We start from the raw sequence: 21,173 nt of genomic DNA on the forward strand, positions 1-21,173 counted from the left end.
CAATACTCTTTCCATCTTTTCTTCAACTTTTACACCAACGATAACAGTATCCGGAATTGGTTTTTAGACTTTTTAGTTTATATATTACTTTTTTGCAAGTCAACTACTGTTTCAGACTAAAAGGTTCGTCGACAAACAATTTTAGTTTTAAGTATTTCATATATGTAAACCTTTTATATTACGGATTTTGGCACCTAATGAAGAGGGTAGATTACAAACCACGAAACGTAGTGGTCTATTTTTGTAGCACATAATGATGGCAAACTGACGAAATCCTATTATTCTTATAATAATTCATTGTAATTAACAAATAATATTGCAATACTTCCGAGAAAAAAACGAAGTGTTTAAGTTGAGAGTTACCAAAACTATTCCAACAAGTTTAAAAATGAACATTATAACTATGCCGTAACATAACACAAACACAATACCCAAAAGCAACAATGTTATATACGCTCACGTAAGCAAACGTTTCTCACACAAAGAACTTCCTTACTTTATCATCTGATGAGCATAGTTTGTTGAAGGGTATGGGTTTTTAAATAAACGTCCTCAATTGGTCTGGGCGTACCCCATTGGCGTATACCCTCCGGAGATCGTCCCACGGAATACTGATCACCAACCAATAAATTATCAAAGTAAAATTCAAAATCAGGAAAGTCCACCTCAGCGTATAGAGATGAAACAGCTGCTACTTTCGAAACTACTATCGTGAGCTCCAGGAACTCGAAGGCAATCGAAGACATACACAACACAGCCTTGGTACATCGGTATCTTGCTCCAGATAACGGTGGAACACACCAAGTGCCTTCTATTGATCCTAGTTTCTTTATTGAGAGAAGATCATCACCAGACAAAGATCCCCACACAAGAAGCTTTCTTTTGGTCCTGCAGCCCAAATGGCAACACTAGATAAATGGATTTGCTTCAGGAATAAAAGTAAATCACATTACCGGAGTGTCAGACGCATGTGGTCGATTCTACACTGCAGTAAAATTGAAAGCTGATTGCAGAGCGAGATTGCCTGCAACTCCAGCCACCGCGAATTATGACGAGTTTCTGACATTCCATCTTAACTGTGACACCATCGTATATCAAAATATACAGTCAAGTTTAAATGGGGACAATATATAGGCGGACAATCTTAAAACTTCTTATTGAACACACTATATTTCCTTTTAATTTTGGATACAAACTAACTAAATGTTTTATTTCTTGCTAATTTCAATGTTAACTTACTTCTCTACAAGGTACAACTACTAATGTTTCTAAACTGACACTATTTAAAATGGTTATACACCGTCGTGTGAGTAGTTCCAAATATAATAAAAACGAATGACATTATTATCAAGTGGAGAGTCAAGCATCGTGTTTAAACAAATATGTTTATAAATGAGTATAAACATTGAATACTCAGAGAATAATGACCACTACAGCCAAAAACAAGTCAGTAAGTATGTGATCAGAGTTATAATTTCAAACCATTAACAAAAAACGTAAGACATCAATACTATACCTAAGTATATACTTTTTGAAGCACATATTTTATTTTTCATCATATCAGGGAAAGGTTTACAAGAAACCAAGCAGTACAGAATATTAAAGATATCTTATTTTGAAAATATCCAGTTTTGATTGAGGTTTTACATTTTAACCTATTTAAAACAAAGCTATTTTCAAGAAGGTCATTTTAAACTTCGTTATTTACAGCAATAAGGAAAAATACAATTCTAGCTATTACACAATAAAAGGTCATTATTGATAGCTATAGTTATACTACCGGCCATTCTATTCTTCAACACAAGTTGAGGTACTGACCTGAACTTCAAGTGGTCCTCTAGATATCCCCACTGCACGGTCTGACCGCAATCCACACCTCAGACTGCCACCGGCCATTCTATTCTTCAACACAAGTTGAGGTACTGACCTGAACTTCAAGTGGTCCTCTAGATATCCCCACTGCACGGTCTGACCGCAATCCACACCTCAGACTGCCACCGGCCATTCTATTCTTCAACACAAGTTGAGGTACTGACCTGAACTTCAAGTGGTCCTCTAGATATCCCCACTGCACGGTCTGACCGCAATCCACACCTCAGACTGCCACCGACCATTATATTCAATTAACAAACGTTGAGGTACTGACCTGAACTTCAAGTGGTCCTCTAGATATCCCCGCTGCACGGCCTGACCGCAATCCACACCTCAGACTGCCACCGACCATTCTATTCAATTAACAAACGTTGAGGTACTGACCTGAACTTCAAGTGGTCCTCTAGATCTCCCCGCTGCACGGTCTGACCGCAATCCACACCCGGCGGACACTTCACCAGAAGTTTATCGATTAATCTGCAACACCAGACATTCAAATATCATAATGCACTTTATTTTCAGTATAAACATAGCTTGTATAACGTGTAGAAAGGAAATATATGTACTGAATAAAAGATACTACACGCAGAAATCCCAGTTTCAATATTCTTGTTTTCTCAATGCAATTTTTGAAGAATATGTGTTGTAAACAGCTAGAGACGGCGACACAGAGAACCGGGCCAGATTTCAAGCAAAATACCACAATATACTAAAATAAACATATGCAACAGCAAAAATAAACTGGACTGTCAACAATTTTAGGAAATTTTGATCAATTTAAAATATTGATATAAGTAGCTTTAATTAATAATCAGACCGCTTTTACAAGAAGATGGAGTTTAACACCACATACGTCAAAGCAGACAAAAGTGAATTTGCGCCCGTCATTCGAATAAACGTTGAAAAATCCATAGTGAGAAATTGATATTTCGAATAAAATTATATATGTGTTGAGAAAAGTACGAGTTGATTATGGTAGATCTACTTACAACTGGTCTTTAGCATTTTATAGAATTATAGATTAATAGTTTCTTTGACTGAAGTGTTATATTTGTAAAATTATACAGTTTTATTAACATCAAAATATCAATCTGTCTTGCCATTTCAGTTATAACTCAAATAAATAACGTAGAGCGTCTCAGCAACACAAGGTGTGTATTTTATGATTTATACTAAAGTGAACATATTTTGCGTGCATCTCTTAACTGTAACCGGTGGACCGATACTGAAATAAATGGGAATGCAGATAGGGCTACAAGGGGATGATACCCTTCGCCCACCCCCCAAAGGGCTCGTTTCCTGCGGCAGAGCGCGTGTGGCGCCACCCTCACACCACACCACAGCACAAATCACTGATAGTACTCACACGATAAATAACCTAGAGAATTGTAATTTCTTGGAATAGCTGCGTTCGGGCTGGGCTGGTGCTATTTTCCCTGAACAACAGAATTCTTTGGTTACAATCAAGAAATGTGTTCATATCAGGTTTCACCATAATTTTAACGATAATCGAAAAAATAAAATTATGAAACCAATATTTTTTCAATTATAAATAATAATGTATTGTATCTATAATGCTTGTTCTTTGCATTTGCTAATGAATTAATTTTAACATGTCTTCGTTTTCTATATTATATGTTAATGACACTGCTTTAGTCGACTTCGGTGTGGATATCTCTAATGTTATGGCTCAAATCAATAGTTCTCAATAGTTAGCAAGCTAAAACCTGGTACTCGGCAAATACATTAGTGTTGAATGAGGGTAAAACTGAACATGTAATATTCTCTCCGAGATATCGTGCTAGGTGATGATAGTTTTAATCCAGTTAAGCTTATTGATATCTATTTATATAACAAACTCTGCTGGATGTACATTTAAGCAACGATTTTTCCGGACATCTGCCATCGTTCAGTGATACAAAAAATCATTGTGGCAAATACTGTTTCCTTCACAATTCTTCTATCATCAAAAACAAACTTCAAACAAATTATGTAAACAACACGTGTAAAAAATTACCAAGAGCAATCTTTCTCCTGAGAAAACTAACAACATGTGTAAGTTGAGGAGTTCTAATATAGTTCTAATTCTTCGGATGTTTCATACTCATTTCATCTATGGAATATGCTTATGGAGAAACTCGGCATCAGAAAAAACAGTTCTGTGGCAGAAAAAGGCACTTCCAACTACCGGATAAACCACCGATTGGCTCATATAGACAAGTTTTCCCTCAATTTAACATACTAACTATGTCATGTATTTATATTAATCTTAATATTATATTTATAATGAAAGATCTTCATTCTTGCCATGATCAATGCTAAATGCAAAATTATAATAGAAGAAGACAAAAAGGAAATCCAAGCAAACCTTACATTAGACTGGATAAGTATTATGAAAGCAATAAATATCACCTTTTGTTGCTCAGTAAGTTATCAGTCTTGAAAATAGTTAAGGGGACCGGGTAGGTGAAATAAAAAAATTTATCAATTTTCTGTTTATATTTTTTTCTTGTAGATTGGTTCTTTACGCACATTTTGATATATAACACATAATTATTTGGCTACTAGAAAGTAAAAAAAAATGTTTAGTCTATCCATACACGTAAATTCAGTTATGTGTTTGCGTCAATTCAAAACACAGCAGAAGGTTTAGTTATAGTATGTGCTTCAGACATGTGGGACATTATACTTTGTCAGGTTGGCTAACCTGTATATTCTGAGCAATTGGATGTCAGCTGTAAGTAAACAGTTCAGCTGACATTATTCTTGTGTTATTATTTGTTGTTGTTATGGTTTCATATTTTTACTTTCATTCTTGACGGCTAAATGAAACTTGTACAATAGTGAAGTGTTTTATTGTGCTTTTATTGTGATTATACAATGCCAAGGAGGCCCAGAAAAAGTTAGGGTATTCAAGAAGCGAAGGAATGTATGTAAACCTTTGTTTAGAAAGGAAAATGAATCACCCTCAGGGAACAACATTTCTAGGCCTAGGCCTATACCTGTAAGTAATAGGACTGTACTATCAGAGTTGGAAAGTGCTTCTAAAAAGAAACTAGGGAATTTGGATGACAAATATGAGGTATACAATAAAGAAGAGAATGTAAATATTATTATAGATTTAGGTTTGTTGTCAAGTGCTTTATGTAACTTTTTAAAATGTTCTTCATGTGACTCGACAAACTATGTACTGAGAAACCCAGAACGTAGGACTTGCAAGTCAATTAGAACTATATTGTATGGACTGCATGAAATCTCACTCCTTTATGTCATCAGGTAAAATAGATTTACCTAAAACAAACCAATATGAAATAAATACAAGAATGGTTTATGGGTTGCGATCCATAGGTAAAAGGCACTTCAGCAGCAAAAACCTTGTGCGGTATTTTAAATTTACCTGCCCCTCCTACTAAGCTTATGGCATATGTAGAAATATTAGGAAGCAGTGCTGAAGATGTATGCTTCAAAGGTATGAAAGAAGCTGTTGAACAAGCAGTCGACCTACGTGACATCCCTGTAGCCATCGATGGAACATGGCAAAAAAGGGGCTATACGTCCCTAAATGGTGTTATCACCGCTACTAGTTTTGATTCTGGCCTTGTTATTGACCTAGCTATATTTTCTAAGCATTGTATATGCCCAAATAAGCTGTCTGGGGCACATGAACTAACATTTATAGCCAATTACAAGGGAGCAAGTGGAGGCATGGAGGTTGAAGGGGCAAGACAAATATTTAGTAGATCCGTGGGATCATATAATATGCGCACGGTACCTTGGTGACGGTGATTCAAAGGGATTTGGAGCTGTTGAGGAAATGTGTCCCTATGGTCCTGTCTGTAAAATTAAAAAATTAGAAGCATAGGCCATATCCAGAAACGCATGGGCACGCGGTTACGAAGACTGAAAGCTGAAAACAAATCCGTAAAGGTCTCTGACGGCAAAGGCTTAGGAGGTAGAAACCGTTTATCTTCTACTGTCATAGACCAGTTGCAGACGTACTATGGGCAAGCAATCAGGAAAAACAGCCTTAGTGTGCAGGATATGAAGCAATCTATTTGAGCACTGTATTATCATAAGGTATTCACAGATGAAGATCCTAATCACGGGTTATGTCCGGCAGGCACGGATAGTTGGTGTAAATATAATAAGTCCATTGCAACTGGAGAACATTACACTCATAGATCCAGTATCCCTAAGCCTATTATGGAGTTTATAAAGCCCGTTTTCAAGAGCTTATCAGATCCTACACTACTGGAAAGGTGCCTTCATGGGCATACTCAAAATCCTAATGAAAGCGTCAACCACGTCATTTGGTCAAGACTCCCTAAAACCGGGTTTGTGGGATTTGAAAACTCTTCACTTTGGGGTTTATGATGCTGTTGCTACCTTCAACTCTGGACAGATAACCAAGTGTCAAGTGCTTGCAAACTGTGGAATCAGTATGGGGGAAAATACAGTAGCAACAATGAAACTAGTCGATAAGTGTAGGCTATTTGATTCGCTTCGAGCAGCATCTGAAATTAGTAAACAAGCAAGACAGAAGAAAAGATCGAGTAAAAGAAAGCTGGAAGACAAAGAAGAAGACCCAGATGACCCAAGTTATGGAGCTGGTCTGTTTTAAATCAATAAATGTACGATTACATGTGTTTTTAAAAGTAGGCCTACTTTGATTTGCGATTCTCGAAAACACCATTTTTGAAACTTGGTGCACACTTTTCTCAGAAAGTACTACAGCTACATAGATAATTGTTACCGCATGTTATATGCATATTGAACTACACTTTAAAGCAGGGATTTATTTTTTTCATTTTTATTTTTCAAGTTATAATTTTTGTCTTTGAAAAAAACATCACAAAAAGGCACTTTCGAAAAAATCATAACTTAAAAAATAAAAATGAAAAAGATAAATCCCTGCTTTAAAGTCTAGTTCAATATGCATATAACATGTGGTATAAATCTCATGTATGTAGCTTTAGTACTTTCTGAGAAAAGTGTGCACCAAATATGCAAATTTAACATGCGCAGCATAGGACTATCCGGTCCCCTTTTAACATTGAGGAAATTTAACATAAATATGTATAACTCGCTTAAGCAAAGAGCTTTTTACATACATGAATATATTAATGACTTTTGATATAATTCATTTAGATTTAAAATGTATAAATAAATTTTAGTTATAACTATGTATATTGTAAACCTATTTTATTTAATGACAAATAAATCTTCTTGATTATTGATCCAATCCCCTCGTATACAATATTGTATTGTATTTTTGAAAGAAATTAATATAAGCACTATTAGCGATTCTCATTGTTTTTCAGATGCTGACAAATTCTAGTCGCATTAAAGAAACTATTACCGAATTGGGTTTACGACACAATATGTGGGAGCTCTATGGCAATCATGGGTTCATGAAATCAACGGAGCAGACATTTACTTTTCGTCAATAGCAAAGTAATGCATGTTAAAATGGATTAAAAGATCTGAGGTTAAAAATGCCAAAAATCTGGTGGCCCCTCGCAATAGCCCCCTCCCCCACTATTATTTCACACTCACAAAATACTTTCTGAGTTTTTTTCTTTGAACATGTTAAGGTGTTCCAGAACTGAACTATTTTGTGGTCACGGTTCCTTTGTGTCCAGAAAGGCGCTTGCACAGTATTACCAGCCTCGTAACTGTCGAAAATAAACTCAGTCGTGTTGTTCAACACCGTGACAGAAAGAAATTCATATTGTAGGTGTACTTCAGTCTTCTAATGAGCAGGAACATTCCTTGTAACGATTTAACAGTAATTTCAAATAAGGAGAATATCAATTGTTGAAAAATATGTTCCTGGAGGTTCCAGTTTAATTTTTAATCATGTATATGTTTCTTAAAGTTCATTGTTTACAGTACGTGGTTGAATTTATTATGGTAACGGATATTTAACGTTACAGTCAGCTGGCTTATTTTTATTATCGTCAGTGGCATTAACTTTGAGGAACAAATTTTTAAGGAATTGTCGGTCTCAGAGTCTCAAATGCTACACAACAGTGTTTTAACACAACAGTGTTTGAGCTATTGCTCATGTTTTACGAGAGACATTTATTTGTAAAGCCGCATTTCCGAAATCATTTTTGCTTCATTCCCTATGTACTTCAGTTTCAGGTGATATATCCTCTTCATCTTTGCCTTTGTCTCTTTATCATTATCTAGCTCTAGCAGAATGATCGATCATTGTTCTCGAGTCCGATGTTTTTACTATACATTTACATAATTTTATAATTAATACATACATTTGTAACACACGATTTTGCGTGCACCACTGAGGTACAATACAGTGTACGAGTATATCAGTTGCGTTTCCGGACCTGTCTCCAACAGTATGTAATGCACCTTCCCAAGCTATAATTCCATACTGTAGCACAGACTGTACATAAGCTAAGTAGAAAACATTTTCATGTGGGTTCTAAAACTTAATTACTTCTTATGTATATTTTTTTCATTTTCAAGTCACGAGTGAAGTTGCATTTGAACAGTTTTCTCAAGTACTGTATACGACAAGTGATAAATATATAGGTCGATAGTTATCAAAGCTTGACTTTCGAAAATAAAATGTAGTTACGACATATTTTAATATTATTTTCAGGATACAATTAGTTCCGGATAAATCCAAGATGGTGAGCCACCGCGCTCCCGTACACACCCGCACACACCCTCCTGACTGACAAACACCACACTAAGAAGTGACAATACTACCAGTCGACAAACAGGCAGTAATTGCCTTACCAACTTGTGACAAATAAACATTGAAGTCGTTTCTAACTTTATTATTTGTTCTTAACACTGTCACAGACTTGACTCCTGGAATCTGGAGCTACTTCTCTTTGAAGAGATCTAAAAATAAAATCGGCAACGAGAAGTTTAAACGAGCTCTTTGCATCGTTTCGGCATCATTTATGTGTACCAAATGACGATAACAGATGGGGGTGGTGACTTCTGAGGTCGTAGTAATAAATACTCGAATTTCAAAGTTTACTTATAAGTTCCATTTAATTAATGAAACTTACAAGCACCACTTTTAGTTGGTAAATTAAATGTATGCCTTGCCACGTTGCTGCCAATTTGAGTACAAATACTAAAAATGTATATCTGATAGGTGGGCCTAAAATATCCAATGTTCTATGGGATTATGCCTACGATATTTTACTTTATAAAACTTTAAGATTTTACTTCCCTTCGCAATATGTAGACTCACAACCCAGGCGTCGGCGTCTTGGCACGAGACATTGAAGCTGTAGTCTAAGAAGGGTTATTTCTAGTCGGTAATTACTAGAAGAGGAGTAGAAGTTATGAAAGTGGTAGCCATCTACTCAAATAATACGTGAGCTCGCCTAAAACAATTTCGGGACGGTATTAGCCATTTAATGAGACAAAAAACTTATCACGACAACGTGCTCATCAGAAGGACGACGCCACAACTTGTATCCATTTCAATAAAGCAAATAAAAGACCTTCATGGGTAAGTTACTTTACTACTTACAACTTTACATTACGTTACATTCATTTTTATATGTTTGGCATCAAAGGGCTAATTTAATAATACGAAAATATAAATTTTACTTACGGACATAGCGCGCGAGGTGAAATCGGTCACGTAGTTGGGCTGGTACGAAGGGTTACAATAAAATATTCATACGCGTGCCAATTAGGTAGTCCGTCGATAATTTAGTTCCGGAACATTGGATAAAAAATAATGTTAAGTTGTACTGGCTAACTAGGTTGTGAAAGGTTGCATTATATAAAACGGAACTATTTAACGGTACAGATATCCCTCCTGCTTTGATTTCACAACCTAGTTACTTTACTTTAAACATATTCTAAATAACAAACTTAATTCAACCTTTTATTTATTACACAAATTCAAATTTTCTACCATAAAAATACGATAGCGCGGGGTTTCAAGAGTTTCATATGAAAACCGCTAGATCGCATACCAATGCAGTTCTACCGGCATCTGATTTCATTATCTGATCGCTTGGGGACCAAAAATAGATAGTAGCTTTAGGCAAACTATTTCCTTAGAGTGCACGTTGCAGCGTTTTAGAATTTGCGGGTCGTTGCGAGAATAAGGGCATTTAAGGCGATTAAATAGTGAATAGGTGTAGTTTAGTGTTTTGTTGGATAGGGGCCGCTTTCATTCTTTTTTTTGCATTCATACCAGTGTTTTGTGTATAGTGTTTTGTCGTTAAATACCCTGAGACTTGCGGACAAGTTACCAATATTGATCGAATACGAATGGAATGAAACGTCCCCTCACGAGAAGCTAAGTCTCACATTTCTTATTAATATTACATTACTCTTAATATATTTACAGACAATATCATATACATCTTACATCTACATGAATTATAACACTTCAAATATATACAAAATTCAAAACTTCAGTATTTCGACATACATACAACATTTTTCATGTTTGATTCCTTTATTACAAACAGGCAGGATTAACTCTGTCTCATTTCTTTATACAAAGTCTATTTACAAATTCTTTTTCTTTATTTTATTTCATTTCAAACATTCGTTTAGAATTCACCAAACAATTAACTTCCTGGATTTTATTTAATCTTTTAAATTTGGCAGCAAGTGGTTTATTAAGCTAGGGATGCTACAACGTTTTTCCATACAGAACATGTCTTAATTTAACTTTAAATCCACAATATGAACCTTTTTTACATTCAAAACATTTTCAGTATGTTGTACGATACAAGTTACGGGGCTTAAAAATATAAAATTCTATATATTCCTACATATTTTGGTGCTAATTTTGCACAAAACTTTTCAACTTTATTGCTTAGATAGTGGGTTCTTATCCATACTAAGGAATGCAACTTAAAGGGATGTTTTACATTTTGCTCGGAGTATTTTTGTCTATTACTATTATGTGCTTGCTTCTTTTTATATTCACAACAGCTCTCTTTAAATTGTTTACAATAGCTTCCTTGGACAAATTTTCACCAGTTAGATCATTTAGCTTCCATCAATTAGATAAAGCATTATTACAGGAATAATTAAACATTAAATCAAAGGCAGCAAAACCTGTCCTTTCATTGTGAGCGGTGTTTAAACTTAATTGTATATAGCCTAGTTCATTATCCCAATTACTATGACAGTTGTGATAGAAACTACGTAATAATGTTGATATATTTCTAATATACCTTTCTGATTGATTTCCATTTGCCCTGTAAGGCGCTAGTCTACGGTGTTCAATACAATTCTTAAATAAGAACTTCTTAAGATACAGTGATGTAAAATATGCGGCATTGTCTGACACTATTATTTTAGGTACAGAAAAGTTGTTAAAAATAATGCGGTCTAATTTATTACATATTTCAGTACGCTTACATTCCCTAAAAGGGATGATCCATAGAAATTTACTAGCGGCATCTACAACTACAAGTAAATATACATTACTGTTTCTAGTTCTCACTAAGGGACCCAAAAGATCTATGAAAAAACAATCCATATTGTTCTTAAATGGTACTGACACTAATTCGCCTTCATATTTTCTTTGGCATACTTTGCTCATTTTACAAACATTACATTCTTTTACTTTTGCCTTTATAATTTCGTTTAAATCAGGTCTATAAAAATACTGGTTAATTTTTCTTTGCGTTCTAGCAACGCCTAAATGACCTCCTATTAAAGAACTGTGAAAGAATTCATATACTAAGTAAATTAACTGTACAGGCAAAAATATCTTACTCTTACTTTTTACATTCCTTTTGTACATAAGTAAATTGATTTTGTATAAAATAACATAAATTATTACTATTACTTTTTACAGATTGAATGACTTGCTGAGTTTCTTTATCTTGAAGTTGATATTTCTCTAAGTCCTTAAATGCTAATGGCAAATCATTTATTACCACAAATTATCCTTGTTATTACACTCATTATTAATCTGTATTTTAGGCTTTACGTTGGGTGTTTGTTTACATTTTTGTCCTCGGGAGGAGTCTGAATGGCAGAAGGAAATCGATAAGCTATTTTTACTTCGGTCTGGAACGTTCAGGTGGTCACTGAGGCTCGGATCAGCTGTTCCCGTCGACTCGCTTTCAAACATGAGCGACAGGGCGTCTGCTAGCGCATTATCGGTAGAACTTTAAAATTCCACTTCAAATGGTAAATTCAAAATCCTCTTGATCCACCGGGCAAGTCTTCCTACCTTTCTTTTGTGATTGAGGACATAGGATAAAGCTTGGTTATCTGTAATTAATTTAAAGGTTTTAACTTCTAAAAACTCATGCCATTTTTCTATGCAAATTAGTGCACTCAAAGCTTCTTTTTCATAAATAGCATATTTTAATTCGGCATCAGCAACTTCCTAGAGTAATAGGCTATCGGCATTAATTCATTTTGGTCGTTTTCCTGTAATAAACAACCACCTGCGGCTATTCCACTAGCATCTGTCATTATTAAGAATTGTTTTGAAAAATCGGCTAACTGGAGTACAGGAGGATTCATTATAGCTTCTTTTAACTTTAAAAATGAATCTTGACATTCACTTGTCCAAATAAATTTAGCGTTTTTCCTTCTTAAACTATTTAAAGGATTACATAATTCGGCATAATTTTTAATAAATTTAGAAAAGAAATTGGTCATACCTAAAAACTGTGAAACTTGTTTGGCGTTCTTAGGTGGCATACATTCTCTTATACTCCTTGTTCGCTCGGGATCTATAGTAACTGTATTATTGTTTAATAAATTCCCCAAAAAGAAGATTTCCTCAAAACAAAACTTTGCTTTCTCTAGGTTTGCCGTTAAGCCATGTTTGCTTAGTCTATTTACAATTTCTCTGACATGTACTAAATGCGAATTAAGGTCTTTACTGTACACTAAGATATCATCACAAAAATTTATCACATATTTAAATTTTATATAGTCTAGGACTTTGTCCAGATAGGCGGGCAATACAGCACTACCAACATGTAAACCAAAGGGGACTCGTTTAAATTTATATTTACTAAATATAGTACTAAATGAGGTAAGATCTTGACTATCAGGTGATAATGGACATTGTAAAAAACTTTTTCTTAAATCTATTACTGAAAAATATTTAGCTCCACTAAGATGATGATAATAGTTATTTAAATCACCAATGGGAAAATCAATTTTCTGTAACTTTTTATTTAATTCTGTGTAATTGGCTACATGTCTGTCCTTTTTTGTTAAAAAGGCTGGACTGGCGTAGGCTGAAGTACTGGGTTCAATTATTCCTTGGTCAAACAAATCCTGTATTACTGTTTGCATTAAAAATAGGCATTAAAAACAAAGTGGGGGTACTGGCAGTAGGCTGCGATATTGTTGGTGGTTGTACAGAATTAGGGCCTATTTGTTCTTTAACTGCCTGTTTCATAGCCTCATCTTGTTCTAATGATTCATTTAAATTGGCTTTAACACTTTAAGCTGTTCTAGGTTCACTTTAGGTAGCAAGTTTTTAGCTAACTGTTGTTCAACATTTAATAGTCTATACTTTAAAGCTGATAAAGTTTCACTATGTACAGTAGTTAGTTCTAGCTGGTTGTCTAAAAATAAACGGTTTATTAAATGTTTAACATTTTTCTTGAAATTTGGTGAATTCTAAAGGTGAACTATCACTGTTCAATTCACTGCACCCATGTTCTAATAAAATCACTTTTTCACTGAGAAGTTGTACTTCCTGATTGCGATCTATTTTTAATAGGCTACTTGCAGTAGGTAAAATATTGTTTCTCAAACACTGTCTTAAGGAATTTCTAAGTTCATTTACTGTACTGTCACTATTTAATTTAACAGCTCTAGATATCAGTTCAAATACTAACTCATCTTTAGACAAATATTCTATTTTAATGGCAGGCATTGTGGCGTTTTCACTCAGTTTCACCCAGTTGATGCCAGAGTAGGCCCATCAATAGCAGATTCGCGCAATCATTCATGTGTACCGAATGACGATAACACATGGGGGTGGTGACTTCTGAGGTCGTAGTAATAAATACTCGAATTTCAAAGTTTTCTTATAAGTTCAATTTAATTAATGAAACTTACAAGCACCACTTTTAGTTGGTAAATTAAATGTATGCCTTGCCACGTTGCTGCCAATTAGAGTACAAGAACTAAAAATGTATATCTGATAGGTGGGCCTAAAATATCCAATGTTCTATGGAATTATGCCTACGATATTTTACTTTATAAAACTTAAGATTTTACTTCCCTTCACAATATGTAGACTCACAACCCGGGCGTTTGGCATCAAAGGGCTAATTTAATAATACGAAAATATAAATTTTACTTACGGACATAGCGCGCGAGGTGAAATCGGTCACGTAGTTGGGCTGGTACGAAGGGTTACAATAAAACATTCATACGCGTGCCATGAACATTGGATAAAAATAATATTAAGTTGTACTGGCTAACTAGGTTGTGAAATGTTGCATTATATAAAATGGAACTAACTAACGGTACAGCAGTAATTGCCTTACCAACTTGCGACAAATAAACATTGAAGTCGTTTCTAACTTTATTATTTGTTCTTAACACTGTCACAGACTTGACTCCTGGAATCTGGAGCTACTTCTCTTTGAAGAGATCTAAAAATAAAATCGGCAACGAGAAGTTTAAAACGAGCTCTTTGCATCGTTTCGGCATCAGAGACATATAGGCTACAGAAGATGTCTGTCAGTCCAGCAGCCATCCAGTCCAATCTAGATGAAGAGGTAGAATCCTAAACCGTACAATATATCCAAACATTAATCTTTAAGGAAACATCACTCTAAACTGGTAAATCAATATTAATGTCACCAATACAAATGTAAGTATTACTGACACTAAGGTTATTGTAACCATCAGATGGACTTCTGTACATGACAAGTAAGTTATAATATTGCCCAATTGCAATCCGCCCACCAGTGCACAGGCGCAAAATATAAGAGATTATTAGTGTGAAAACTTGATATTCCTCTAGTTTTGCCCGAAGTAGTATCAAGACATGCTTTGCCATAATGTATAGCCTTATATATAATATTTCATCTCGGTGACACAGTTAGAAATCCTTCCGAATGTTTAATATGACTATTTACTCGTATATTCAGAAGTATGAACCTGAAGGCGTCCAGTACGATGTTAATCTCTTCATTAGTAAGGCAGGTAGGAAAAGTGTCAAAAAGTAAGTATTTTCTCAGTAAACATATTTATAGTAGTTAAGTATTTCTCGTCCCTCGTTCATGTCCCAACAAATCAGTTCACCGAGCCTTCAGTAAAAAAAATATAGTTATCAAAGCAAAAGTATAATTATTACGATAAGCCCTTACTTATACATCATACTTTGGCCCTAAGCTATATAATAACCTTCCATTGCAGATTAAAATATTATTTATGTGATAATTTTAAAAGGAAACTGAAAGAGTTATTAAAACCAAGACCAATGTAGATGTACGTTACTTCATTGTTGTTGTGTTGTAATTTGAAAAGAGGTGATTTGAAAAAGAATTGTAAAAATTTAAGTACGAATGCGTATTTAAAGGCATAAAATAAAAGGAGTTTTATTTATTTAAATGCAATAGCATGCCATTCAATGACTCAATATTTTAGACACAGGAATATTTCAATTATTATAATTTATTTCAGCATTAAACGGAATGCCGTTTCGAATAGGAGCAGTACTAGTCTACAGTACTAAACCCTATACTATCAACAAGGTCTGTAATGGGCTGTTGTGGCGACATAGCGGCATGATACTCGTACTACTGGACTTGGCACTGGAGGCATTACAGCACCACACAATACAATATTATATCATTCAGTATATTGCAGTACACATTGTCTAGTTACGTGACGTGGGATGGTTTTATTAGTGAATATAGCTCTATTAAGATACACTATGTGAGATAGATTTACATATATGTTACCTGGATCATATAAACGTATTGCAGTAGATTAAGATATAGGATATTTATGAATGTCGTTTGTATCCATGGTGTTTAATTGGTCTGTTCCAATCTGTGTCACGGATATTCAGGTGGAAGATGTAGTTCCAAAGTTGAGTGGTTTATATGTTACGATCAGTGTGTCACTGATACTCAGGTGGAAGATGTAGTTCCAAAGTTGAGTGGTTTATATGTTACGATTAGTGTGTCACTGATACTCAGTTGGAAGATGTAGTTCCAAAGTTGAGTGGTTTATATGTTACGATCAGTGTGTCACTGATACTCAGTTGGAAGATGTAGTTCCAAAGTTGAGTGGTTTATATGTTACGATCAGTGTGTCACTGATACTCAGGTGGAAGATGTAGTTCCAAAGTTGAGTGGTTTATATGTTACGATCAGTGTGTCACTGATACTCAGTTGGAAGATGTAGTTCCAAAGTTGAGTGGTTTATATGTTACGATCAGTTTGTCACTGATACTCAGTTGGAAGATGTAGTTCCAAAGTTGAGTGGTTTATATGTTACGATCAGTGTGTCACTGATACTCAGGTGGAAGATGTAGTTCCAAAGTTGAGTGGTTTATATGTTACGATCAGTGTGTCACTGATACTCAGTTGGAAGATGTAGTTCCAAAGTTGAGTGGTTTATATGTTACGATCAGTGTGTCACTGATACTCAGGTGGAAGATGTAGTTCCAAAGTTGAGTGGTTTATATGTTACGATCAGTGTGTCACTGATACTCAGGTGGAAGATGTAGTTCCAAAGTTGAGTGGTTTATATGTTACGATCAGTGTGTCACTGATACTCAGTTGGAAGATGTAGTTCCAAAGTTGAGTGGTTTATATGTTACGATCAGTGTGTCACTGATACTCAGTTGGAAGATGTAGTTCCAAAGTTGAGTGGTTTATATGTTACGATCAGTGTGTCACTGATACTCAGTTGGAAGATGTAGTTCCAAAGTTGAGTGGTTTATATGTTACGATCAGTGTGTCACTGATACTCAGGTGGAAGATGTAGTTCCAAAGTTGAGTGGTTTATATGTTACGATCAGTGTGTCACTGATACTTAGTTGGAAGACGTAGTTCCAAAGTTGAGTGGTTTATATGTTACGATCTGTGTAATTTAGTAAACAGGGTTGGTTTGATAAGTGTAAGTTACGACACATAAGTTTTTAGGCGGAAGGGGGTTTATCTCATAATTTATTTCAATATAAACCACGTGGTAATGATTCAGTATAGATTTTAGTCTCAACCTGTACTTTGTCTAATATTCTATTAAAAAATATTTGTTGTGGAAGAAAAACGCTTTTTAAAAGTTGGAAAAACTTAGCGTTAAGAACACTCGTCCCAATAACAATTATTGTTCAACCGTACTCAAATATGTAAGAAGATTTTGACTAGAACATATTCCACACAAAAATAGTCTCGATTTAATTACATAAATATCAGTGAGAATTAAATACAGAGTGAGACGTATGTTACAAGTAAAACACGAGTGTAAGGAATCACGCCACGTTGTTAACATTACACTGCTCTACACAGTTTATGGGAATGGGAAGGAAGGATAGAAAATACGTAAATCGTGGGCAAGTCGGAATGCTTGCAGAGGACAGTTGGGGTTCCATAGCAATCCTAGCGCTATTTATACACTGCTCTACACAGTTTATGGGAATGGGAAGGAAGGATAGAAAATACGTAAATCGTGGGCAAGTCGGAATGCTTGCAGAGGACAGTTGGGGTTCCATAGCAATCCTAGCGCTATTTATACACTGCTCTACACAGTTTATGGGAATGGGAAGGAAGGATAGAAAATACGTAAATCGTGGGCAAGTCGGAATGCTTGCAGAGGACAGTTGGGGTTCCATAGCAATCCTAGCGCTATTTATACACTGCTCTACACAGTTTATGGGAATGGGAAGGAAGGATAGAAAATACGTAAATCGTGGGCAAGTCGGAATGCTTGCAGAGGACAGTTGGGGTTCCATAGCAATCCTAGCGCTATTTATACACTGGTCAGCTCGTTTTCCGGCGAGTAACTCTACCGCCTCATCCCACCCACAGACACCGAGACTACCACAACCGCCCTTGCCGCGCTTACCTTGTCGTGCCGTCCCGAGCCACACCGCGCTAGTACTCGACCTGGCCACCAATTTTATACTCGCTACATAAGCCTCTCTTGTGTGCAGAGCCCTGAATAAATAGCTCTGTTGCAAACTTTATGAATGACGTGTATACGATGTTTTACACTCGGCTGAGGTTTGCATTGATATATTAGCCACTGAACCGGTATAAACTCTAATGGAGTTTGCACATGTGTATAAATCGACCCGTTTGTGCAATCCTATTACACACGTGTTGAGATATTGAGGTAAAGGGTTAATTGACAAGTCCAGTTTAATATGGAGTATGATTGTTGGACTGGGTAGGGATTCATTATTAAAAGGTATTTTTAAGCTAGAAAAATCTAGCCTTGGATTTTTAAGGTGGTATGACTAAGAGACAGTCCTCTTCATTATAGGTAAAGGCCAAGTGGAAGAGAAGAATTTTAAATCCTAACTTCACCTCTATAACTAAAGACATACTTCATTTTAGGATGGATGTGATATGCGATTTCGCAGAATGTGGCCTAAACTTTTACTCTCACCCATCCTGCATACCCTGCCATTCCGGAAGCAACGCGACGGTCTTTATAGAACTAAGCGCAATGAGAGGTATCCCCAGCTTCCTGACCAAAGAGAAAAAATTAAATTTCAATACAGGATATTGAGAACTTACATTGCTCCATAGTCGTTAAACCAACAGTTAATCCTAACCAACCTCATGAGGCAGATTTTGTTCCAACGTAAAGTTCTCAGGCGTCGGATTTCAGTTTGGACTAGGGATAGCTAGGGTTTTATCATATATCAAGGCCCTTATTACACTAATAAGTTTTTCCTTTAAAACAATCCACTTTTTTTATAAGATCCTCAAACAAGCCTTTAACCATTAATCACAGCAGAAAGAACCAAAATAATGAACGGACTTCAAAAACCAAAGAACAATGACGGACACAACGATGTGAATTAGTGCCAAAACCATTTACCGGACCACCTGGGTGAAAACGTTCCACGAAACAATATCCCCACGGTTGTAGTTTACAAAATTAAACAAATCAAAGAACTCAAACCAGAATAGAATACTTCAATTCTATTTTCATCAAATAATTCTCATATTGCTAGCGTAGTGGGATGTACTCGTATGTCGTAAACTGACTCAGATAATGTGGATTTACTGAGTTGTGCACAAATGAAAACTCAAATTTTATATGTAAACTTCATTGGTTACCCAAACTCTGAAATTTTAACTACAAGGATTAAATCACTCTTGAAATGATATTATCCCATCATTCTGAGTTCATTTAGTCAGTATAAGACAGAAGACCATCTCGTTTTATGGTGTTGCAGGCCATCAACAACAGATTATTAACGGAAGTCGTCATTCGTAAAATTATGTATGCAGTGCCATAACTGTAATTTATGAATCTGTGTTTTGTTCACACCGCATCAATACGTTGGGAGCACAATTAAAATCTTGAGATATATCGGGCTGGATGAGAAGAACCACCTTCTACAGACATTAAACCACCACTAGCGAAGCCAATAATGCACATCTACTTGGGAAGAGGACTAAGCTGTATCATAATTGGTTGAATTTTAACCGTCAGCGATCGTTACAGGCTCCCAGCTTTTTAATAATCTAATGTTTTTTTGTTAAAGTTATTTTCTTCTAAAATATAAAACGTTTCTCTTATTACCCTTAGATACATTTTTGTATTAACCTTTTGTTAAAATATTAATGCATATTTGATAAAACAGATATTTTCGTATCCTGGTGTGTTTTAAACCTATTTTCTTTATATTACATTTATTGACACAATAAAACTATCCAAGGTTTACATGGAAATAAAGCAAAATATACAATATCAGATTAGATAAAAATTCAAATCTACAAATAATGGGTCTAAAATCCTTTTTTATGGATATTAGGTAACCAATTCAACAGTGATGCTATTGGGCCACTATCCAATTTCTCTTTATTGTGCCTTCATACTCTCTGTTAGATCTGGTTAACTGATTGTTATAGCATATTTGCTATAATATATCTGCTTTTAACCTAGAATTGCTTTCTTTTAAAACACCCAGGGCTTTATTTACTCTTTTAATAAATTCGACTCGGGTTGCTTCGATTCTCTCAGCACGTAGGGGCAACCTACTCGGTATGTTGTGCTTCCACCAGTGTAAATCCTTTACTGCATTTTCCACAGAGCGTATTATTTTTCCTGTAAAAATCCTAAGGGACCAGGGCAAAGTTTGTACTTTCCTGGAACTAAGAAGATACAAGCGCATAAATATCTGCTTTCTTATTTTAATTAGTAATTTTTTAAAGAATTTATTAAACTGTGTATCTGTGGCGATTTCGTAAACTTTATCACCAATCTTCTGAGTAACTGTTTATCAAATCCCATCTCTCCAGCCTGTGACACAGAAACCACTTGATCGCCGATTGACCATATTGATCACTGATTGGTTGAGCTTAAGCCACTCACGGTTTGGCTCCACCCGTCTCCTATCCCCACAACCCATATTACTCCTGAGTAACTGTTTATCAAATCCCATCTCTCCAGCCTGTGACACAGAAACCACTTGATCGCCGATTGACCATATTGATCACTGATTGGTTGAGCTTAAGCCACTCACGGTTTGGCTAGACCCGTCTCCTATCCCCACAACCCATATTACTCCTGAGAATTAGTTCTACCCTCTACCTGTTAAACAGTAAGATTGCATAATATGTTGTGATGCGCTCTTCCTCATCTAGTATGGGTTAGAACTGCTGGCATATTGTCAGCATAAGCCATATTACTACACGGACTTTATTTGTACCCTATACTTGTTAACCTGTTGAAGACTACTGACACCTATAACCGTCAACCTACACAGGGTCTGTTTGAGTAAGCAAAATTACCATTCATGGGGCTTCAGGGAGTAAAGAACACTTAATCCTTCTATTCATTCAAAATATATTGAAATATTAGAAAACAAAATAATGCCTTATTTGCACCTCTCCTCGCAATATATAGAATCTGGACTACTTGGAATAAGCCATGCATTACATTATTTGCTATCGTTATCAAACCGGGTTGGTCCTCTCTTCGCTATATATAGAATCTGGACTACTTGGAATAAGCCATGCCTGACATTATTTGTTATCGTTATCAAACCGGGTTGGTCCTCTCTTCGCTAAATATAGAATCTGGACTACTTGGAATAAGCCATGTCTGACATTATTTGTTATCGTTATAAAACCGCTTTGCTCCTCTTC

At 35.5% G+C, this 21,173-nt stretch overlaps 1 protein-coding gene across 4 annotated transcripts in view; it reads right to left on the reverse strand.

Moving 5' to 3' along the window:
• The window catches only part of LOC124368677 (ligand of Numb protein X 2-like), a 392,173-nt gene that overhangs the window by 171,865 nt on the left and 199,135 nt on the right, over positions 1 to 21,173 (reverse strand). For all 4 annotated transcript variants that reach the window (XM_046825960.1, XM_046825961.1, XM_046825957.1 and 1 more), the window contains one exon: positions 2,257 to 2,349. In XM_046825960.1, the coding sequence (XP_046681916.1) occupies positions 2,257 to 2,349 (93 nt within the window). The remainder of the gene's footprint in view (positions 1 to 2,256; positions 2,350 to 21,173) is intronic.

Source organism: Homalodisca vitripennis, chromosome X (genome assembly GCF_021130785.1).
Source record: "Homalodisca vitripennis isolate AUS2020 chromosome X, UT_GWSS_2.1, whole genome shotgun sequence".
Lineage (NCBI taxonomy): Eukaryota > Metazoa > Arthropoda > Insecta > Hemiptera > Cicadellidae > Homalodisca > Homalodisca vitripennis.